General features: G+C 45.4%; 2 protein-coding genes across 5 annotated transcripts; one reads left to right on the forward strand and one right to left on the reverse strand.

Annotated features, from left to right (window-relative positions):
• The first annotated feature begins 3 nt into the window (after positions 1–3).
• Positions 4–12,665, forward strand: mtrex (Mtr4 exosome RNA helicase). Its single transcript, XM_078088052.1, has 27 exons — positions 4–153; positions 502–636; positions 730–796; positions 930–992; positions 1,297–1,409; positions 1,748–1,922; positions 2,040–2,130; positions 2,600–2,724; positions 3,414–3,512; positions 3,633–3,750; positions 3,843–3,974; positions 5,346–5,425; positions 5,741–5,851; positions 6,066–6,167; positions 6,904–7,029; positions 7,270–7,420; positions 7,658–7,830; positions 7,925–7,993; positions 8,066–8,191; positions 8,314–8,424; positions 8,532–8,720; positions 9,725–9,888; positions 9,988–10,093; positions 10,602–10,658; positions 10,751–10,913; positions 11,749–11,853; positions 12,055–12,665. Exons 1-27 carry the CDS (start codon positions 53–55, stop codon positions 12,105–12,107), a joined length of 3,105 nt encoding a protein of 1,034 aa, XP_077944178.1. The 5' UTR covers positions 4–52; the 3' UTR covers positions 12,108–12,665.
• plpp1a (phospholipid phosphatase 1a) lies at positions 12,530–22,304 on the reverse strand. 4 transcript variants are annotated; one of them, XM_040197997.2, is made up of 7 exons: positions 22,159–22,304; positions 20,843–21,412; positions 17,632–17,783; positions 16,591–16,871; positions 15,277–15,334; positions 14,614–14,790; positions 12,530–14,213 (listed from the first exon to the last, which is right to left on the reverse strand). In XM_040197997.2, exons 2-7 carry the CDS (start codon positions 20,997–20,999, stop codon positions 14,097–14,099), a joined length of 942 nt encoding a protein of 313 aa, XP_040053931.2. In that variant the 5' UTR covers positions 21,000–21,412; positions 22,159–22,304; the 3' UTR covers positions 12,530–14,096. The 4 variants fall into 4 exon arrangements, with proteins under 4 accessions (XP_040053931.2, XP_040053932.2, XP_077944180.1 ...); XM_040197998.2 differs by lacking the exon at positions 17,632–17,783 and adding an exon at positions 18,885–19,039; XM_078088054.1 differs by lacking the exon at positions 22,159–22,304 and adding an exon at positions 21,566–21,971.
• Between the last annotated feature and the right edge of the window lie 1,962 nt (positions 22,305–24,266).

The raw sequence follows: 24,266 nt of genomic DNA on the forward strand, positions 1-24,266 counted from the left end.
GTCGCTGGAGCTCAAACCACGTGTTGTATTGTGGGAAGTGTGCCTAACAATCATGGCGGACGCCTTTGGAGACAGCTTGTTCAGCGTGTTTGACGATGAACAACAAACCACCGCGAGTAAAAAGACACCCGCTTCGCTGACACCCGAAATCGAGTAAATATTGTTTTGCTAAATAATGTCGTTGTATGAAATGAGGAGGTTAAATGTCCTGGGAACGTCACTTAACCTAACGCTAACGTACGCCAGTTAGCTAGCTTTAACGTTGTTAAACGACAGTTAGCTGGTTAATATGACGTTAACACCGAATTAAGCAGCTGCTGGTTCTCACAATGCTGAATGATTGTTTTAGTTAAAACCGCGTTAGTAAATACTCAACATTTTGTGTCAGACTTATTCAAAGTTCCATCATGCTAGCTAGCGTTAGCTTCACTGCTAACGTTAATCCGATATTAGAGCTCGGGTAACAACAGCTCGTGTGTGTTTTTTAAAAACTTTTTCTAGGAAAGTTGAAAATAAAAATGACACCGACATGGATACTGCGCCGTCCGGCCCGAACAAGAGGGAGGCTGATAGTGACGGTGGAGAGGAGATGGGGTTTTCGAAGAAACCGCGACACGACACCATTTCCGAGCTAAAGTGAGATGAGTTAACGTTGGAATCTTTATACGGTCTCCTACGGTGCTGTTGTACATTTAACTGATAAAAAGTAAACCGTTTTATTTACTTCAGTCTTTCAGAGGTTATGCCCCAAGTGAAGGTGGAGCAAGTCGAAACCGTGGAAGGATGCTCGCATGAGGTAAAAGGAAGAACAAATCAAAGCAAATTGACAATTTTTAGCGAAATTCTTAGAAGAAAACAATTCCGGTGTAATTTCTCCAATTAGAAATGTAAAATCTTTGATTGTTAACAATATAGTCTTTCCATAATAGGTGGCACTGCCTCTCAATGATGAGTATAAACCGCTGAAACCGAGAGTGGGGAAAGCAGCCAAGGTAAAAACCTGAAAATCTTCAAATTGTGTCCTTTTGTTGTGGAATTTAGTTTATTCGCTGCATTTTTAAAGCGACTTTTTGAAATGTAATATTGTCTATTCTGCCAGGGTTATTAATAAATGTACTAACCTTCCAGACATATTGTTGCAAACATTATCATAACAAAAGGAGAATACGTGCACATTATCACACCTTCACTGTATGAGTAGTTCATTTAGACGATATTGTGCGTTGTTTACTTCTTGGATAACGGGCTGGCATATCACCTGGATGTTTATTTTTCTCGTTCTCACGTGTCTTTCAGGAGTACCCCTTCGTTCTTGACCCGTTCCAGCGCGAAGCCATCTTGTGTCTCGACAACAACGAGTCTGTGCTCGTGTCTGCACACACCTCTGCTGGCAAGACCGTCTGCGCTGAGTGAGCATCTCTGCCAGTGTTGTTAAAAATGAATATCTTGCTGTACTGGTGAACTTGTCTGGATTGCAACCATATTGTTGGGTGCACAGAAAATATGACGTTCGATTTGCATCGAGATATGAAATTGTTAGTCAAATGTAATGTGCTGCTCTCACCCTTCATCTAATGCAGGTGAAAACAACTGCTGTGACATTATCATTAATGGCTGAATATAACTGTGGAGGCCCGAGTTGACAGCCGCCATAATTGTTGTGTTTACCTATTGATCTAACTTACTTTCAGCTGCAGGCAGTCAACAACGGTCGTGTCTATTAACCTCTTATGTCCTGCACTTGCAGATACGCCATTGCACTGGCCCTCAGAGAGAAACAGAGGGTGATCTTCACCAGCCCCATCAAAGCTCTCTCCAACCAGAAGTACAGAGAAATGTACGAAGAGTTCCAGGACGTGGGGCTGATGACCGGTGACGTCACCATCAACCCCACTGCCTCCTGCCTCGTCATGACAACCGAGGTAAGAGGTCACCTTTAATGAGACGAGAGCACCGCAGGCTGAGTGTGCAACTGCAGGAGTAGAAGCGTCACTGAGAGGTTGCATTAAAAAGATAAACCGTTTTCTTTTTTTCTGCAGATCCTAAGGAGCATGCTGTACCGGGGCTCTGAGATCATGAGGGAGGTGGCGTGGGTCGTCTTCGACGAGATCCATTACATGAGAGATGCGGGTGAGTGCGGAATACAGAAGCCTCAGGGTGTGCACGCAGGTCCCTGCCCAGCAACACGTTGTTCTGCATCACATCACGTACTGTGACTTCAAGGAGGAGAGAGAGCTTTGAGCTACAGCGGAATATTTTGGAATTTTTTTTTTAGTCTCCAAATACTGCTGCCGCTACTGAACTGGTGATTTTTTTTTTTGTCTTTTATAAATTATGAAATCGAAGTCCCGTTGTGTAAAATTGTACTTTTTAATCTATAGTAACATTTTTGTGGATGACATTTGCCCAAAAACTCAGCTGTACATTTTTTATATGACCATTTTAGAGGCTGAAACAAGCAGTTTAGATTAAGCTTGCGCACTTTAAAACACTAGATATGTCTTTAAACAATCATGTGAGTAAACATGGCCGGCAAAAGTTATATGAAAACAACAATTGTGTGTTTTTGCTTGTAATTAATGCCTCCGGTGTCTTTCAGAGCGCGGTGTGGTTTGGGAGGAAACCATCATTCTTCTTCCTGACAATGTGCATTACGTCTTCCTGTCGGCCACGATCCCCAATGCCAGGCAGTTTGCAGAGTGGATTACGCACTTGCACAAACAGGTGGGATGTTGAACTGGAATATACTATTCTTATTAATAATAATAATAATAATCAGGAAACATTTATTGCCAAAATATGTCATATATACAAGATATTTGACTTGGCGGTTGGTGCGTAACAGTAGACAACAAGTGCACAAGTAATAAAAATAAAATGAAATGCTAACGCTATGGGTTAGTAGAATAAGGCTATGGGTTAGTTTAAAATCAGAATAACAATAACTAATAATATTTTCGTAAGAGTTACACAAATACGTCACTCACGAAATGGCCATTTGTATCAATCAATTATTAACTTAATGATCTTAAATGATTAAATAGACAACTTGGAAGGACTGAGGATAGAAGTAAATAAATGAGACCTGGTTTATACTCTATGGGTTGTGTGAACTATGAAAAGGCATGTTTAGATTTGGTTAAGCGGCTACCTGGCCTCCATTTACTTGAATTCATTGCGGATTTAGTAATTTTGGGGCCAATTTGTTCACCATGTAGACGTTAGAAACCAATTCTTGTTCCAAGAATTTATCATGTGGCGTGTGATTAATATACAAACGATGGACAAAGTATTGCTTTTAAATTACCTCCTCCTGTATGAAATATGACTACGAAGCATCAGGTTAACATTTCAACGTGTGTTTTCTTCATTTTGTTTCATTATTAACGTGTTTCTGTCTCATGTCTGTTCAGCCGTGCCATGTCGTCTACACAGACTACCGTCCCACTCCACTGCAGCACTACATCTTCCCAGCAGGAGGCGATGGACTCCACCTGGTTGTTGATGAGAACGTACGGGCACCTACAAACTGATTTATTTATTTTTTTCTGGTCCTAAACCGGCACACCTGGTCTCGTGTTTGTCTCCTCATTTTGGATGCATAACATCTGTGTTTCTTTTCTGTTCTTCAGGGAGATTTTAGAGAGGACAATTTCAACTCTGCCATGAAGGTGCTGAGAGACGCAGGGGATTCTGGGGGCAGTGCAGGGGGCAAGTGGGACCCCAGAGGGCGGAAATTAGCCACTAAAGGTGTGTGTGTGTGTCAGCTTCATAAGAAGGAAATCTGTAAATATCTGAGTCATTCATTCACCTATACTCGCATCTATCTATGATCGCCTCAGGGCCGTCCAATGTGTTCAAGATCGTAAAGATGATCATGGAGAGAAACTTCCAGCCCGTCATCATTTTCAGCTTCAGCAAGAAGGAATGTGAGGCCTACGCGCTGCAGGTGGCCAAGCTGGACTTCAACAGAGGTACGTTTATTAGTGCCGCCATTCAGCAAAGATGTGCTTTAGTTTGAGGAGAAATCCCAGCAGTCTCTCACACTTGGATGGGTTCTAGTGATGGAGGTGCAACAATAAGTTGATCTGTTCTTGAATTCGGCAAGTATTTTTATGGTTATGGTATCGTTTTTTTGGGAATTTGTTCTTTGGTTACATTTTTATCAGACTAAAGACCATTTTACTTGATTGAGGAAGAACATCAAAATAAGAATCGGATTTGTGAATGAGTACTGAATTAACATGTTTGTTTCAAGACATTTAAGTCCTCCTAACAGAAAAAGCTACATGCCCTTTTTCCCCCTAGCAGCATCAAATGACCAAACTGTTTTGTTTCTGCCACTTAAACACTTACAGGAACCAATTCTCCCCCTCAAACAGTTTGGAAGCCAGATTGTTTAACAGCATGTTTGCAAGCAGGTTGTTGTTGTGATGGAGTTCCTTTGTTTGGGTGCGTAGGAGGGTCATCGTGGCTCGCGCCTCTTTTACCCTTTCTCCTTTGTGCTCCCTTTCTTCCTCCCTATATACTCTTCCCATTCTTATGAACACTGGAGCTTTGTGCTATGACACATGCTCTCTGGGCAGATCTGTGCTGGAGTCAGAGGACCTGCGGGTGACCAGGGCGGGCTGCCGACCTGCGACACCAGTGTTTTTGTTTTTCGGTTGAACGGCATTATAGTTGGAAGTTAGTTGCCACTAATGGGAAGAGCCTGAGGTTGATGAAGTCGGTCTGGTCCGCAGCCAACAATCCCAGCAATCACTGGCCACATAGTCGCGATCGGGTCATTTTTTTGTCATCAGAACAAAATTTCTTTGTGTACACGAGAAATGTCAAATGTATGATTCCTCTAGAATTTGCTGAGTACAGTTTTTGTTTGTTTTTTCCGAGTCTCCCCTTTGTCCCACATAGCAAGACTTTTTCTTTTTTTTTTCTTTTTTTTGGATACAAGTGTGTATTTAGTGTGTTTGCAGCCTCTCTGGGAGCTTCTTTGGACACTCTGTATTTAACTTGGGAGGCCTAGCTATTTTTCCTCTTTGTTTTAATTGGCCCGTGTGTGTGTGTGTGGGGGGGGGGGGGTTCTGTGGTATTGCTTTGTTATGAAAACATTTAAAAACATCGGCTGGGCCATCCGTACTTCCTGGAGGTCCAAGTTTCTCAACAACACGGTCTCCTAAGACGGCCGGATTTCATGAGTAAAAAAAGACCAGGGACTAAGATAATAATGTGTGTTTGTGCGTGGAGGCGCATGGTTAAAGGAAATAAGAAATGTCTTTGTGCTAATATTTAGAAATTTTCCCCCACCGCTATGAGAAGACCTTTGTTTTGACACTGTTTATTTCCAGATGACGAGAAGCGTCTGGTGGAGGAAGTTTTCAACAACGCGGTGGACTGTCTATCGGACGAAGACAAGAAGCTCCCTCAGGTGTGTGCGTCTGAAACCTCGCATGTTTTACAGCCCTCCAGTCCCATAATTGGCCGCCATCTAAGCAGCTGCCCACATAACGCTTGTGTTATTTATGTTAGTCGCATTATGAAACCTGCCGTGTTGTGGCGACAGCTGTTAGTGGCTAGACCGCTACGGCGAGCGCACGCTTTTTCCACTACGAGGCTCGTAGCTGCTTTTCCACTCTGCGCAACTCTGCTGCTGGTGGCTGTGATCGTATGAAGGAACTAAACCGCTGATACGAGGGATTACACATTACTGCACAGCGCTAATCTGCCGCTCGGCGTTCCTCAGGTGGAGCACGTGCTGCCGCTGTTGAAGAGGGGGATAGGAATCCACCACGGAGGCCTGCTGCCCATCCTCAAGGAGACCATAGAGATCCTTTTCTCCGAAGGCCTGATAAAGGTACTACAGCTGTCTCCGGGATGAGCCGCTCTTCACAACACATTTAAACAAGTTATACGAGGAACGCTGAGCAGAGGGAAAAAGTTCTTCACAGAAGGAATCTTTAACCTACTACATAACGTTTGTTTACAAGAAAACCGTTTTAAACGGGATTCAAAGCGACGTCCGATTATTGCGACAAGATCTTATTAATAACACTTTGTTCTCATTTCAGGCCCTGTTTGCGACGGAGACCTTCGCCATGGGCATCAACATGCCGGCTCGCACTGTGCTCTTCACTAGCGCGCGCAAGTTCGACGGCAAGAACCACCGCTTTGTAAGAGCACATCTGTGCACGCTGTTATATAACATGATAAAGAAGGACAGATGTCTAATGAAGGGGACATTCTTTGGTAATTTATTCCTGCTCATCCCATGTTCCACGCAGTGTACATTATGTTGGGCAGCTGCAATTTCAAGAGGTGTGGATGTGAGCACAGGAGAGCCCAAAAAGATGACTTATGTGAACTCGGAAGGAGGCGTGAGGCGAATCTCCTCCCCGTAAATCTCTGCTGAAGCAGCAGCTCTGGTCGCTGCGCAGTGCAGAGGTGTCAGTGTTGCTCCGAGGCCTTTGTAAGGTCTTCAAGTCTTGCAGTGCCACGTAAACACCCACGTATTGTTTAGTGTGTGTGTAAGCACCCTTCATCTTTACTTCATACTTCAGCTATTTCCCTCCAAGAGGTTCATAACGAACATCTGGTGCCTCCAATGATGCCAAAGCTCCACGCAGGCACTCACACATTTGAATTCCTGAAACGCACTGTGATTTGAATCAAGAGCTGATCCCGTGGCATCCGATCAGGTCCACAGCCAAATACTCGCATGTGTGGAGCAGAATAATGGCACACAGAAAATAGTCCTTGGATGATGATGGAAATCTGGTTTAGTACTTTCCTCCTCAATCATCTAGATTTGTTTCTACTACTGCCGATACATTAGACACACTCTGCAGTAGTACCGTTTGCTAACGAAGGTCCTTTTTTTATCGTCTTGTGTGTTTTCACGTGGTCTAGATTACGTCAGGTGAGTACATCCAGATGTCGGGCCGAGCCGGGAGGAGAGGAATGGACGACAGGGGGATTGTTATTTTCATGGCGGACGAGAAGATGAGCCCCAAAGTTGGCAAACAGCTGCTCAAGGTACCGCCGATACCGTGCTGTTTATGCTGTTAAATCCAATGTCACCAATCACTGGTTTTTGAACTTCTCCTGTGTGGTCTCGCTGACTATTTGTGTGAATGATTAAATGGAGACTCTTAAGTTATCCCCTCCATGCATCATAAACACAGTCACAGGGAAGCCAGAGTCTTCCAGCTGCTATAAATATGTCACTGCTTAGCTTTTCTTGATCTTCGGTCTCCTGGTTGTTGTGCTCCTCAGGGCTCCGCAGACCCTTTAAACAGTGCCTTCCACCTGACCTACAACATGGTGCTCAACCTGCTGCGTGTGGAGGAGATCAACCCAGAGTACATGCTGGAGAAGTCCTTCTACCAGTTCCAACACTACAGGGCGTTGCCCGGTGTCGTGGAGAGTAAGCATGTTTACATCTGTATTCACTGGACCAGGAAACCGACTAAACGCTGCTGATTTACTCATTTAGAAAATGCATAGTGATGTTTGATGACTCATGATAGAAGTTTTAAAAGACTCTAAGGCATCTTTTATTATTAGGTGTCCATTTTCCATATCAAGAGGTTCCCCTTGAAGATGCTAAAATCCTATTTGATTCTCCTGTTGTGGCCTAACTCCATTGCCGATTTCTCTGCAGAAATTAAGAAATATGAGAAGGAGTACCATCGCATTGAAATTCCCAATGAAGAGCACGTGTTCACTTACTTCAAAATCCGACAGCAGCTGGCCAAACTGGCCCAAGAGATACAAGAGTTCACCCACAAACCCAAATACTGCCTGCCCTTCCTGCAGCCCGGGCGGCTCGTCAAGGTAGAGCTTCACACGACACACTCCGGTCTGACGACAGGCCGGCAATCTGTCGCTCAAACGCCTCAATTCACGGCCCTTCGTGTTGATCCCTCAGGTGAAAAACAACGACGCCGACTTCGGCTGGGGCATCGTCGTTAACTTCTCCAAGAAGACTAACGTGAAGGTAAGTCGGCGTCCCGGGCGCTCGTGATTCCATGCGCATGCGTCTGTGACTAATGTGCATTTCCCCGTGTAGACGAGTGCGGAGGCGCAGCCGCTGTATGTGGTGGAGGTTCTGGTCCACTGCAGTAAGGACAGTGTGAAGGAGGCTGCGACAGAGGCTGCTAAACCCGCTGCTCCAGGGGAGGCTGGAGAGATGCAGGTGGATTAAACGAGCGCACCTGCATGTTTCATTTACAAATAAGACTGCAGGTCTCCGTAGAGTACAACTCCTTTTTTTTTTTTTTTTTTTTAAATGTATTTATTATTGTACTTTTTGTCCAGGTGGTCCCGGTGATGCTCCATCTCCTGACTTCCATCAGCTCAGTTCGCCTCTTCATCCCCAAAGACCTGAGGCCCTTTGACAACAGACAGCTCATGCTGAAGTCTATTCAGGTACAAACGGCACCTCGTTGCAACAAAGGAAAGAAAACTTGCGAAACTCAACTGTAATCGTTGAAATATTTTCTCTCTTCCCCCCCCTCCAAACGTTCGGTCTGCAGGAGGTGCAGAAACGTTTCCCAGATGGCGTTCCCCTGCTCGACCCCGTGGATGACATGGGCATCAAAGATCCGGCCCTGAAGAAAGTTATTCAGAAAGTGGAGGCCTTTGAGCACCGCCTGTACTCTCACCCGCTGCACAGCGACCCCACCCTGGAGTCTGCGTATTCCCTCTGTGAGAAGAAAGCCGTGGTGAGAATCCATACGTGTGCTTTTTCTAGTTTGTGGGGGCGCCAAAAGGTCACCGGTAGAAAAACCCGCTGAACGTCCACTCGAATACAAAGCCAGGTTTTGTTACCCCAGAATATGAATAACTTTAATCTTCCCTTTTTATCTTCGCCGGCTGCCTTTTTGTTGGATTACAATATGTGACCTTTCCTTGACTCTTCCTGCCACGTATACATACAAACACAGGTGGGAAGAAAAGAAGGTCATGGCCTTTATGGCTTTATGTTGAAGTAGGCAGAGTGATGCATGCAAACAGATTGGAAAGTTGAGCAGAGATGTACGTCCCTGCGTGTTCGTGTGTGGTGAAATGATGGGGTATGTTGTGCCGTTCAAACTGGATTAAGAGATTAACCTGCTCCCCTATGGGCATTTCTCCACAGCTAATCCTTAATCGCGTTGCTTAATCATATTGGCCTTTTACACTAAGGAGACCTGTCTCACCTCACTACTATCTCTACAAACCACACGATGTGGAGGACGTGACTGAAATCCATTTGATGCCGTGTAGACCAAAGCCAGAATCACAACGTTTTTGTTTTTTTTGCCAGGAATGTTGGATTTACCATGTTTGATTTGATACTTACTTACAAACTGACGTTGTTTTTTGAACCGTCTTTCAGCTCTTGTGTTTATTTGAATGATTTCGTCATTATCTCACATGCAACCGCCAGTTGCATAGAAATTGTGCTCTAATTCCTTGAGCAATGCACCACGCTGCCGAAATCTGTTAGTGTGATCTACCTCTTTGGCCTTGGGGTGTTTCTTAATCTCGAGTTGTAAAGGTTAACAGTTGACTGTTGCCATTATTCAGCACAGGGAAGCAGGCAGATGAACATCTGTTAGCTGATAAATGTTCTCCCTCCTTCGCTGTGAAAGTTATTGTAGTGTTTAGAATGATCTCAGGCCCAAAACATCTGGAAGTTCTCACAGTGCCCCCCCCCCCCCCCCCCATTTGTGCGTTTGTGTAGATCGCCACTAAGGTTCGAGCGGCCAAGCTGGAGCTGAAGGAAGCGCGCACCGTCCTGCAGATGGACAAGCTCAAGTGCAGGAAGAGAGTCCTGCGGCGCCTCGGCTTCGCCAGTCCGTCCGACGTCATCGAGATGAAAGGGCGGGTCGCCTGTGAAATCAGCAGGTAGGGGAGGACGGAGCGCGCCGCTTCCAAGGAACAAGGAAGAGACGCGTCGGCTTGTTCGCGCAAAGCAACAAAATCTCACCGCTTGACTTCTTCCAGTGCCGATGAGCTGCTGCTGACGGAAATGGTGTTCAACGGCCTCTTCAACGACCTGACGGCGGAGCAAGCCACCGCCCTGCTGTCCTGCTTCGTCTTCCAGGAGAACGTACGAACAAACGCACATAACCCTCCCACCGCCAATTGTCCGGCTGATTCCCGTCCCCGCGCGTAGAAGCTGCGGGCGCATTCTTGGCCTCTCCGCTCGCACGGCAACGAAAACCAAAGTCTGACGTGTGTTTACGTTTCCTAATGAACGAACCTTTTCTTTGGTGCCAACGTCCACAGAGCAACAGAAGCCAAACGTCCATCGCTCAGTTCACTAGCATGAAGAAGGTCGTTGGTTCAATGCGTAGCACTTTAGTTAGCTTACTATAGAAGTAAGTGATAAGAGGGAAATGGTCCTGTAGCTCCATGTTGTACAGATGTGGTTAAAGTGAAGCTGCTGGCGTACCTTTCACACCTTTCGCTGACTAACACCTACTTAGCAGTTTTATTGAGCACTTTATTAAGACGAGTTGGATCAAATCTGAAGCGCCATCTGTTTCAACCAAACTCCAAAACAAACGTTTGCTATCGCATGTCCACAACGGTGCTGATGCAATTCTGCCCTCCAGGTCGTGGAGATACCAAAACTGACTGAACAACTGGCAGCTCCTTTGAGACAAATGCAGGTCAGACGAACTAAAAATGACCTCAAACAAACTTTGTAGTTGATGAAAGTTTGAATTAGGTGGAAACTGTTTTTGTTTTGTTTTTTTCTCAGGAATGTGCAAAGCGCATTGCAAAGGTCTCTGCAGACGCCAAGCTGGACGTGGACGAGGAGACTTATCTCGGCCAGTTTAAGCCCCACCTCATGGACGTGGTGTTCGCCTGGGCAAACGGCGCCACGTTCGCTCAGATCTGCAAGATGACCGACGTCTTTGAAGGTGTGCAATTCAAATGACAGACGTTTTAAGTATTTTCACCTCGATAATTTGTAGTTATTGGTATTTTTATACTTGCACTAAACTAATTTAATACGCTGTTAAAGATTAAATCAGTGGCTCGTAAACTATTCTGTTTAATTGTCCAAGACTCCAAAAGTCGAGTGTGTAATATATTTATTTTAAGCATCATAGCTCGGTGTTCAAGGATCCGAGGGAGGCCATCATTCATTCTGCAATAATATACAAGTTAAGAATCGGAATGTTCCTTCATAACTGCAGCGATGCAGCGCGGCCTTTATAAATCCTTTCTGTCGGAGGCTCACTGATGGATTGAGTGTGGTGTGATTCGAGTAGTCGGCCTCCTCATAGTTTCTCTCTCTGACCTCAGCCGGGACGCATGTCACGGTAATGAGTAACCTCTAAATGAGGAGGGAGTGTTGAATGTGCCAACGGGGGAGACGGAGAATGAAAGTGCTCCATTTAACCCGAGCTAGATATTACTCATTATTAATTGCTTTATTATTGGAAGCGTAACTCTTTCTATATGCTAAATGTTTTACCTGTTAACCAATGGCACTGACTAAAGTACTTATTTGTTTAGTTGGAATTGATACATTTATTTTGTACAAATGTATTTGTGCCAAAGAAGTTACTCACTATTTTTAAATATATATGTATATATACTATATTTGTAAATTGTCGACAGTACAGATGTGCGAGTAGTCAAACTGCATTCCTCCTAGATGTCCTTATTGTGCCATTGAACGTCCTGCATGGAACTATGAAGAGGAGAGTAGCACACTGAGCGCTCTGTGTTTGTCTCGGTCTGGCGTAGGAAGCATCATCCGCTGCATGCGCCGCCTGGAAGAAGTGCTGAGGCAGATGTGTTCTGCAGCCAAAGCCATCGGCAACACGGAGCTGGAGAACAAGTTTTCTGAGGGTAAGACGCCTACGACTAAACCATTTTAGTGAAAATTATTACGCCAGAAAACCATTTAAGATAAATTAATGATGAGAATAATTGTTTGAAGTAGCTGTAATTGTTCTGGAGCCTTTTTAAGGAAGTTGGAGACATTTGATGATACATATTTAAAACTGCTCGACTCTTAATAAATGATATTTCATGTCTGTGTCTCTGCAGGAATAACAAAGATCAAGAGAGACATTGTGTTTGCTGCCAGTCTCTACCTATAATGATCTGACGGCTTCCCACCACATGATGAGCAGCACCGCAGGATAAAAGCTATTTTTAAATTTTATTTCTGATTAATCCCCGACGGGTCTCTTGAACATCCCCTCTTTTTGTTTTAGTCTCACGTTTTTCCAACTGTCAAATAGTTTGGCATTCATCCCCCTAAAATGTTAAGTTGAATTGGCTGGAATTTATTTGTCCCTGAGGGGACATAATTGACTTGTTTTGTCTTCAACTTTGTAACGTCCTGTTCGGCTTTGTTATTCACGTTGGGAATCGCATCGAATATATAAACGACTGAGCAATTAAGCAGAAGTGTTTTTCATTTGGATGAACGCTTCCGTTTAGAGAACGCGGTGAACATTAATGCTTTTATTTTTCATTAGTTTTACAAATTGGTTCATAATGACATTTTGAGGAGTGATGGAATTAAACCAGTCATGCTTTAATTTCAAGATCTTTTGACAAAATGCCTTTTTTTTTTTTTTACATTTGTACATATTTAACGTTTTCTTCCATAAAGTCAGTATGGTGTTTTTGAAATACAGCTTTTAAAAGAACTACGTTGGTGTCATTTCCATTTGTTGTCGATAGTCTGCTCCTTTACCTTGAGAAGCAAACATTGCGCTGATTAGCTGCTTCAATTTATTCCGGTGTAAATTAAGCAGCTGACATTTTTATCTCCTGGAGATCGGCTCCACGTCAATGAAAATCTTCCTAAAGCTTTATTTAAAAAAAAAACCTGCATTCATGAGCAATCGTTAAATTGAGACAGTGGCAGTTGGTCTGGAAACAGTTGTCCTTCATACATTTATACCATGATTTAGAATATTATGAAAAGTCCTTTTGTAGTTAATGAAATACTAAATTGGTAAGCAATGAATGACCCTGTGAACGTAATTTAAAGACTTATTTTAACTAAGTCAAGACAATATCCTAGAAAAAGTCAGTAATGTCCAGATTAAATACTTTATACCCAAACCAGTAAGTCGTGTGTATATTTCACAAAGCCGTAGTGTCTTAAATTAGTCATAGTAAAGTAACTCAAACGAATGTCCTGGTGTGTGTATATTTTGGTGGAGTGGGGGGAAAAAAGTTTTCCGTTTATACCCAAAATGTTCTGCAATAATTTGCACGATTATCAAAGGAGAATTATACTGTGAATATTTTGGGACATGAAGTCATGCTTTTATAATTTTTTGCTTGCATGAGAAACGAGGTTCATAACATTTTGATATCTGGCTGAGGAAGTAAACAAGTCATGCTTTGATTTTATAACCGATCATGACAATACAAACGTATGTTCATTTTAAGTAAAATGGCTTTTTTCCTATATTCAACATTTATTTGCACACAGATTATATAAAAGCGCATTGTCTGTACACTTGATGTTTATAGTATTTAGCAGCAGTCCAGTAAAGGCAGCGCAGGAATAACCGTCTACTCTCAAAGTGGAGCTTCCCCTTCGACCATATTAGGTGTGACAGCAGCTCCAGATGTGAAGATCAGCTTCACGTTCGAGCCGTGAGGCAAAACACTAACCCCCTCGCTCCCTCCCTCCCCCTAAATTGAGGCTGGACCTAAAGGCAGCAAGTTACGAGATTGAGGTGCCGGAGTGCAACTAGAAACCGATCGTTGAGCAGATTGACTCCAGGTCGGGAAAAGCACAAAGCAAGCTTACATTCACAGGTTTCAGGGCACCCGCCTCCCCATCCCTCCCCTCCCAGCAGTGGTTGGACAGTTTAGTGGGCGCAGGCAGCAGTAACGTCTTCTCAGCAGCTCAGTAGATGCATGCGCGCTAAAATGCTCTCCGTCTTTCCAGAGTCTCTAACCCTTAACCCACATCTGTCCAGCTCACATCAGCATATGTGCGCGGCTTGGAACCAGCTGTTGGTGGATTGTTGGTGTGAGACGAAGGGCTAGAGAGCTGGCTTCCTTTGGGCAGAACAGAGAGGTGTCGTCCCCTTCATCCTCCTCCTCCTCCTCTTTGCTTAGTTGGGACTCTCAAAGTGGTTTCCGTTGGTCGGAGTCTCCTGCAGGGTCGCGTGCGGGACGTCGTCCTTATGGGGAACCACGCGCGGCTTGAAAAAGTCCGACACGCAGAAGACCTGCGAGGTACAAGAGAAGGCATCGATGAGGGTTCGGCTTATTATTCGGTATATTCATAGAGCATGCAAAAGATTGTATATGTTACAAAAATGTAATGGAATTGGAATGTTAATGTCTATTTTCTGGGCAACTCTTTATCCATTTATAGCTTCCTGTGTTAATGCATGAAATTCCTTTTAAACTATTTAATTTGTCCTACACGGAGACACAACTATCCACCAGAGCTACGGTGTGTGTGTGGCATCTACATGCCATACTTAGCAGAGGTGCACAGAGCTATGCAAACGGCGCCCACCCTCCTTCCTGCTGTACCAAGCGTCTCATATTTTCAAATTTAACTTAGAACCAATCGGTTTTTTTAATATCCAAGTCTAAGACTAATTTAAACGCATCACTCACCACCAGGATGGCCATGAGAGCCCCCTGCAGGAGTCCAGTCAGCACGTCGCTCCAGTGATGCTTATAGTCGGACACCCGGGACAATCCTGTGAACACTGTGGCAGCAATCAGGAAAAACTGGATGGTGGGTCTCAGCAGCCTCGCCCAGTCGGCCCGCAGCCGGGCCTGCAGGTACAGCTGGAAGGAGACACGGGAGCGTTGTAGTCTGCTGCGTTCGTGGACGTCGAGGAGAAACGGGCTCAGCCGCTTCATACGGACCCGCGTTGCCCTTCCTTTACCACTACGCAAATAGCTCAGAAGACACTCCCTGCATTTGTGGGTAAACTGCCGTTTGTGATACGCTTCATGTTGCCGCCAGGACTTTGTCCCTGACTTTCTTTAGCTCTTCTGGTGCTGAATGAATCAGCAGCCATTAAAGTCCATCGGGGGCCCGGGCAGTAAAATCCGCTCACAGCCTCATATTTAACGGACTCTTATCTCTCAGAGAGAAACGCAAACACGAGTATTTAGTCAAACTCACGTGATTAACATTAGCATTGCGAACACGACAGCAAATGATGTACTAATTTTTGATGTACTTGTAATATTTAGTTGAATTTCCTTTGAACACAACGTAAATGGTGGTTAGAATGTGATCAATGTTTAACAGGTTTGGGTACTTACAGCCAGGAAGAGCATGCAGTACATGGAAAAAGAGGAGTGTCCCGAGTAGAAGGACAGTCTGCAAAGGAAAGACAAAAGCGTGGCTCAGCTCTGTGCTCGATTAAGGGAAAACAAAACACACACGTCACAGTCATAACCGACATTAACCAGACGCACAACCTCGTTTGGTCACAGGATGGAGGACATTGTGTGTCTAACAATCCATATAAGACATGTAAAAGCAGTAAGGAAAAAACTTTTTCATACAATGTATTATGGAACAAGTCACCGAAGTTAATCGATTAATTATTGCAAATTGAATAATGTTGCTGACTGGGCTCCACTTGACAATGATTATGAAAGTCTCCTTTTCCTTAGATGTGCATTTTTTTCCCCCCATCACACTCACACTTAAAGTTGTTGTTTCTCTTAAATGCAAATATGCCTCTTCCTCGTTCAAACTAAGCCAGAGAGGAATCATGTTACAGTAAAACGATCGTGAGCAGCACACACACACACATACACACACACACACACACACACACACACGCGGCTCGTTAGATCCTCACGGGACGCCTACGCTGTCCCGCCGATGGACCTTTGTCTCATGTTGCATTCAAAGAGCTAAAAGCACAGTGAATTCACCACTCCGCTCCTGGAAAGAGAAACCTCCTCTATATAAATAACCAACAACAAAACCCTCGCAGCTCTGATACAATTATTCCACTTCAGGCCTCCGCTTCTGTAATTGCTCCCGGTCTCGTGCTCGCGGCTGCACGAGAGCGAGAAGCGGACGTCCTCCCCACCCACCACACTTCCTTCTGCTCGGAGCCGATAAGGGACACAAACCAGCTTTACATTCCTGGTGTTATTGTTCCATCCTGCAGGTCTCGCTGCACGGACATCGGCCAGAAAGTAGACGTCGCACAACAACGTCATGCCAATAAGATACTAATCGACTGCGTGTTCACGGGCGCTTCAGCGACACATTTGACCTTTGCACCAACACAACGAGCATGTTGGGAAACAAAGCAGTGAGCGGAGGCTCTGCACTCGGTTAGATCCCACTAATCCGTACAAACAAAAGCGCGCGAGGGGCTGATTTCATCAGCTAGCATCAAACCAACGAAACAAATTAGAACTAGTTCACCTCGGGCTGCACCTGGTGACAGTGATTCTTACATCATTCATTCATCCGATGTTTTGTCTACAAAGAGCGAATAAGAGAGGACGGATGTTCCTCCACAACCCCGAGGTCTTAAACGCATTCATTCATTCGTATGACAAAGAATCCAATCCCGACGCTGTGGAACAGGTTCCCACGCACACGCACACCTGGCCTCGTTGACCACGTCCGGGTCTCCAGTGCAGGCGAAGTCTTCGACGTACGCCCCCGACGAGCAGTTGATTTTCCCCCAGTCGGGTTTGCACACGGCCAGGAAGTGCGGCCTGAGGCGGCCGATGGAGTACTTGGCGATGTCGGTCAGAGACTGGCTCATGGCGGCGCCGAAGACGAACGAGCCGACGGCCTTGTAGACACTGGAGACGTAGCTGCCGAAAGAGGACTTGGATTTGATGCGCTTTAAATAGACCGAAAGGCACTCGCCGATTATCATCTGTGGGGGGGGTGAAGGGGGTACAGAGTTAGAGGTTTGTACAGACATTTAAAAACTAATAAATTAATCCTCACAGTCGGCAATATGACCTAATCTCTGAAGTAGTTATGGAAGTATCAATGGCCAAAGGATGATGTCCACTTCAAAAAAATAAACCTCTTTGTGTCATACATTGTTAGATCTGTACGTATGTGTACATACTTCTTTACAATTGTGTATTTAAAAGCAGCAGCTGCTACCTCGCCGCTAACCTTAGGAACCGCTCAATAGGAGAACTATCGGCTCTTTCTGGTCTTTTGGTTAAAGATACTAAAGCGAAGTGGCTCTCGTTGCCCGTTTAAGAGGCGTCGCGGTCTTTTCCGTTCCAGTCGGCCTCGCACACACACACACACACACACACACACACACAGAAGTCACCGCTGAGTGTTTCACATCAGTCATAGCGGTCGGTCTGTGGAATAATCAGAGCCGGGGGGGGTTTCCAAATAAAAAGGTCCACCTCAGGTCACCTTCCTGTTTTATCCTCAAATATTGCAGTTTGTGAAACATTCTCTACGACATGCAGTTAACGAACAAACGAACACTTAATGGTGGATTAGGAAAGAAATTCAAAACGTCACAGTATTATGAGATCAAATATTTAGCAACTATTGCATTAAGAGAGAAGTTAGGGGTGTAAGAGCAGATACAGCCGCACACAATTTACAGGTAAAAAAAAAAAAAAAAAAAGGTATTAGCAGAAAAAAACAGATGCACTTACAGTGAGTACTGTGACGGGAATCATGACACCTCCTAACAACTGATAGGAAATGGTGTCGTCTTTAAGGGGGTACTTGATTGAATCGTCATTACAGAAAAAGCCCCGGCGGAAAGGACTGTGTCGCGGAGTGAGTATTGCAAATGGAAGTCCAGCTGGATCAGAGAAGCAATGAGAGAGAGAACACAAAAAGGCAAAAAAAAAAATACAGGTTACAAGAGCATGTCACTGGGCCTCAGACCCCCCTCGCTACCCACGATGCAACACCACGTGCCTGTGCACCACGACCACGTCTGTGTGAGGGAAGCATGAAACGTTGCCTCCTCCGAAGAAACACCGGTGGGGGAAACATTAGTGGTTGAAGTGCAACACGGCAGTTGGAGCATGGATGAGGAAAGGATGCGGAGTCAAGTCAAAGATGACAAAGGGGGCATTTCAGGGAAGGTTGTTGAGCCCCCTCAGTCAGAAGAAAGGCTCGTGCAAAAAAGGTGCGTTCTCACTCACTTCCTCCCCCTCAAAGCCGCAACTCGGTCTTTGTCACTGTTCTGTTCGGCAAAGCAACCGCGTGCAGCTTCCTAGAACTGACCGCTTTTAAAAGTAGGTCGAGGTTAAACGCTAAGGACGAGATAGTTCACAGATACAACAGAGCAGAATGCAGACCCCCGCCAGCAGGACTTTCTATTTAAAGCAGCCGCGGCACGAAGCCTTTGCAGCTGCTGCAACAATTATCCACAGCGAGAGACACTTCACCAGAGAGATGAACACGCAGAACTAAAATTATTCAAATCCAAAAAGATTACCGCCTTCACCCGCAAACTAGATGGTTAAAACGTGTGTGTGCATAAGAACATTATGGTATACGTTTATTGTTTGCAAGTGGACAACTTCCTTTCCTTTGAGCTCTTGATACAAAACAGTCAGCTGTGATAAGAAAACTAAAGAAGACACACTGTGCACGACTGATTTCGTCCTATCGAAGTTAATTTAATGAATTTAACAATCCACTGTCTCATAGAAACGAGGAAGCCAAATGTTGTGAACACTTCTTAAATTAGGTTCTGGAAACGTGCCGATCTGTCTCGCCGAGGACACGTTGACTCGCCATCACAGCGGCTGCTTCCCCCCAGGGCGTGCCGGGGGAACAGGCGTCCATCACACCACAGTGACGTCGCCGGTCACACCGGCAGGACCGGCGAGTCAACGCATCCTCCGGAGAGGGAGGGGGAGGGACCGGTCGCCGATCGACGCCCACTTACGCAGCTAATGGGCAGGGCCAAGCCCACGCCGTAGAGCACGGCGGAGCTTATTGTGCCGCTGTGGAACGGGTACTTGATGCTGTCGTCGCTACAGAAAAAGCCCCTCTGGTAGGGGCGGATCTTAGCCAGGTTAAAGGCCGCCAGAGGCAGACCCCCTGTGGACGGAGAGAGCAGGACAAGTTACCTACTGCAAAAGACACAAGGAGCACGGCAGAGGAAGAAAAGGGGCCCAGACAAAGCGCCGAGGTCTCTCATGTCCGTTTGTGGCGTCGTGACAAATGATCCAACGCGTGTGACGGACATCAGGGACCCCAAACGTTAGAGCAGGCCCGTGAAAGGAGAAGACTTCTACTTTTCTGTGGGTCATTACATTTGGTGAAAAGGAGCAAAAGGGAAGCCACGAGTTCTCTGAACACATCTGCCTTAAAGCCAGTTATTCCGAGGGAAGGAAAAACAGATGACAAACACAGATCTGATTCAGAGGACTTTTTTTAAACCGCTGGGCACTGGAGTTTTTATTCTGATCGTCAGTGTTCAAAAGAAGAAAAGGAAGATTCATACTCATTGATGCTTTTCTAATAATATTTGGGACAACAATGGCACGTAAATACGCTGCATAGACGGGACACGCTCAAGCCATTGTTAGCTTTATGTCTTTTGGTGAGTAATGTGCACGGTGAGAAAGTATTGCAAGTCCTATCCTTTCACCCTGCACCACAGAAAATGTAAACAACATTAGGTATTAGACACAGGAATAATGTTATCTTCGGGTAGTTCTTCAGCCCCCGACCCCTTAAGATCAAATACCATAAAGATAATAGACGATGTTAATTAGACTTTGACAGTTCAAAGTCTGAACGTGTGGCTGCCGTCATTCCTCTGGTGGTTTACTGCACTGCATCATAGGGGAAACACACAGAACACAATACGGTCTATTTAAGCACAAATTGATCTGTAAACACACCACATCCACTGAGCGCGCACACACGCACGAAGATGCACAGACGTCCTATAAAGGACTTCGTAATGCTGCCGGCCATCTGTGCAGCTGTTGACACAGTGAGCTGTGCCACACTAAAGTGATCGGCTGCAACAGCTGGAAACGCCGTAAACACAAAAGAAACACACACACGGACAGGAAGAAAAGAAAAACCCCTCTCCAAGCACTTTATGTACTTCAGAAAACAAAACCCTAAGAAAAAAAGTTTATTAATCCTTTGGAGTCTACCCTGTACAGTCACATGCTGCTGCCTCGGTCTAGAAACAGATTACTGTTGCAGATGCTTGGCTATAATCTAATAGTCTCTGTCATTAGCAGAATAATCCAGTTTGCTTCTGCATCGGTCATCTGAACAGCAAACTGGGGTTTGTCCAGTCCCACTGCTTCTCGCTGCTAGAGGCCCTGTAAAGCACTGTCAAATAAATCTGTCGACTTCAATAGTTTGAAGTCACTCTCCCTTTATTGACAAATAGATATTAGCAGATCCGTGGACTCAATTTAATTGTAGCGAGAGGTGTGATTACGTCAACGAGGAGGCTTTAAAGCAGAATCCTGGGAGGTATGGATTCCACTGGCAGCACTGTGCCCCAACAAAACCCCCAATAACAAGAGTACATCCACAGGTTCCTGTATAGACAGGCACGCTATTATGATGTATTGATCCACTCAGGAAAATAAAATCAATACTAACCATTAGATGACTATGAGCATTTGTAACAAACCGAAGAACTTTGGGCACGATGGGGAAAACAGATCACGCGACTCTTGATTAATTTAAGGGCCCATTTGACACCAGAAACCCGACAGAATACCGGGAAACACTGATATCGCATGTCACACGCGTCGTTAAGTATCCCGACAGTGGGTTTGTATCTCAGCACAGACAGCCTTGCAAATAGCCGAGACAATAATCAATAATAATAATAATAATGATAAAGACAAGCATTGGGACACGTACCCAGGACGAGACATGCTACGTCGAGCAGGACAAAGGCGACTCCTCTCGCCTCGAACATGTTTGGTCCCGTCCGTCTTCCGACTCGACTGCCGGGTCCGTGTGGCGTCGTCTTCTGAAATAAACACCGGCAGAGGGATGCCCCTCCTAGTGACGTCATCGCGGCGGGCGGGGCCGAACGTGCGAGCGCATAGTTGTGGAAACGCAATGACGAGGTCGACGCCTTCGCACGGAGCCGGCAGACACCAAGGGGTTGTGTGTTTGTTGTTGTTGGTTGTTTTGTTGTTGTTAGGGGGCGGTGAGCTGCAGTCGATAACTCCGCAAGGCTGTGTTTTTTGTTTTTTTCAACGCCGATGAATAAAACAAACACTCCCAGCCGGGTCGTTCGGTCGCACACCTGTTCGGTCACTCGAGCCGGGAGCTTAATTGTTTTACATTTCGTCACAGTGAAACAGCTCCTTCTGCTGCTCAAAAGTCACAGATGTCGCCACAGCTGCCACGACCTCAAGAAGAATCCCGCTTCCCAGGACACGGCAAACAAAAAGGGCCACCAGCACCACCAGTCTCCAGCAACTAAAAGAAGAAAAAAAAGACAAAAACAAATTAGTGGAGAGTTATAATAAAATGAAAACAAATAAACAAAATTACAATAAGATAAACATCCATTCAACAATGCACAGGGACACAGCCCTGGTTAAAACACAGGCGTGATAAATGACAGCGCACCAGGCAGCGATTGGTCCGCTAACTGCGTCCTTCACGGAGTCTCACATTTCCGCTTTCATAGCCCGATGGCGCCATTATTAAAACGAAGAATGTTTACGAGAGAACGGATCAGATTGAAGAGCTTTTGTCGGGAAGAAATGCGTAAATATGACCGCTTCTACACGCCGTCATTGGCGGGTTGGATTCACGGAGGGAGATCGCCGCAAACGCCGGTTCGAGAGGGGCAAAAAGTTGTGGAGGAAAATACGGGACAAATGTGTCCGCGATGAAAAGCAGCAGTGGCGATGCACGGGGCAATGAAGTCTATGATAAATAAATCAATAAACAAATAAATAAATAAGACGTGACTTCAGGTCGTCTTCAACAAAAACACGTCACTCCGCCTGTTGTTCTGGCGGTGAACTGCAACACACGCGAGACTTTAGAGCCATGAATTGAAACGAGTGCGTCGACGCAGACGCAGAAGCACGCGCCGGCCTTTGGTTTAGCTTTTAAATACTGCGGTTGCTCGCGTTTACTTAAAAACACACATCCCGGTTTTAGGACACACGTGAGGAGGGAGGGAGAGGACACTGGCTGTCGCTGGCATTTACCTGTGACCACACTAGCGTTAGCCACCAGACAGCGTCAACAACGCCAAGAAGAGGGGGACACTCGCCAAGCAAAGAAGACGCCACGGGGCGCACAGAGCAGCACGCGCCCGGTCGCCCGGAAATGACGCAACAAAAGAAGACAGAGGCGCAAGAGGAGGAGCCGGTGGAGGCGTGTCGAGAAAACAAAGACCAATCCAAACGCTTCCACGAGTGCCAAAGCTTCAAAGTCCCATTGCGACTCCCGAGACAAACCGGCGATCACCAACAAACCAAACGCGCACCAACCGCACCGCAGCGGATCAACGCGCAAACAAAGACACGTGTCGCACGCAATCCACACACCCGATCGTCAAACAAATCACGGACCACAACTGGACAAGCCCCCCATTTGTCACGACCTGGCCCTTTGGGGCCATGACAGGATTGGAGTTGCACTGTTTCAAGAGACAATGTTCTTTATTTAACATAATAAATAAAGATCGAAACGAAAAATCAACAAACATTACAAATGGGATGTGAACGTCAGTATATATATATATATATATATATATATATATATATATATATATATATATATATATATATAATGTGTATATATAAAACCACACAAAGTGGGTTTTGTTGTATTTTCTATTCCGTTGTCTTGGAGTCCACTCTATGACACACAATGGAATGGAATGGAATGGAACGGAATGGAATGGAATGAAATGGAATGGAATGAAATGAAATGGAATGGAATGAAATGAAATGGAATGGAATCTTCAAGGCCAAGTTCCAGGACAAAGTACATTCATCTGTTCATTGCAAGTCTGGCCACAGGACAGAGCACTGCATATTGTTTTGTGAGAGAATTAATCAGCGACGTTTGTCCTTAACGAGACTTAATCAAGTAGCCTTTCGATGGATATATCACCATTCTTCAAAGATCACATGGAGTCGTTATCCGGCAAGCAAACAAACAGCCTTTTTCAAGGCTTCCAGCCTATTTTGGCGCTTCACGTCTCGGGACTCCTCCCAACGGATACAAGGTGAACATGGCACTTTCTCGTGCCCGGGATGAAGTGCACTACCTGAAAAGGAAGGTGAGCGAACTCACTGCTCACACTGAAACTGGGAGGTGCAGTTTGACCAACCTGTTAAAAGGCAAAGATCTTGCCTATGAGCAGACAAGAACAGAAATAAGTTTTCAGACCTCATCAGGGAGAACAAGGGTTTTCTCTGAAGCTCCACAGAGACCACCGAACAACTCGTTGTCAAAAATGCTGAACCCACGGTCCAGGAGCAGGCCAACAACCAACGGTTGAAAGCAGAACACAAACTGCTGAAGAGCAAGACAGAGGCTCTGGCTGAGGTTATCGGGGAAAACTAGAGTTTGCTTCTGAAGCTCTTTGAGTACGCCCGACAACTCTTCGTCAAAAGTGCTGAACTCACGGTCAACAAAGAGACCTGGCAGCAGAAGTTGGAGGAAAACAGATTCAAGGAACTGGATTACCAACAACAGTCCTTGGAGTAAGTAACAGGGTTACTCTCCACCAACATTTCTCTTCAAGAAGAGCTGCACAAGGAGCAGGCCAACAACCACCAGTTGGTAGAAGAACACAAACTGCTAAAGATCAAGACAGAGGCTCTGGATGAGACTATCAGGGAGAACGAGGGTTTATCTCTGAAGCTCACCGAGACCAAAAAAAAACTTTCTGTCATAAGTGCTGATCTCAGGGTCAACAACGAGACCTGGCAGCAGTTGGAAGCAGAAAACAAACTGCTGAAGACCCAGAGGGATTCTCTGGCTGCTTTAAAAAAGAGCCACCACCATGAGGAGACCCACCACGAGATGGTCACAAGCAGTGGTTTTGTGGTTTCACTGAGTTGTGTCTGATCTCAAAGATCCAACAAACGGAGGATACCATTCCCAAAGAACATCAGATCCTTATCACCAGGATCCAAGAATTAGAGGAGGACAAAACAGTCCTTGAAAACATCTGCCTCGACTTAAAGAAACGGACCGGCAGACGGAGATGGACAAAATGAGGTGCAAGATGCAGGACAAGGAGACAAAGAAATAGGAGAGAGAAAAGAAGAAAAAGGAGACCATCCAGGACGTCAAGATC

This window comes from Gasterosteus aculeatus, chromosome 14, assembly GCF_964276395.1.
Source record: "Gasterosteus aculeatus chromosome 14, fGasAcu3.hap1.1, whole genome shotgun sequence".
Classification (NCBI taxonomy): domain Eukaryota; kingdom Metazoa; phylum Chordata; class Actinopteri; order Perciformes; family Gasterosteidae; genus Gasterosteus; species Gasterosteus aculeatus.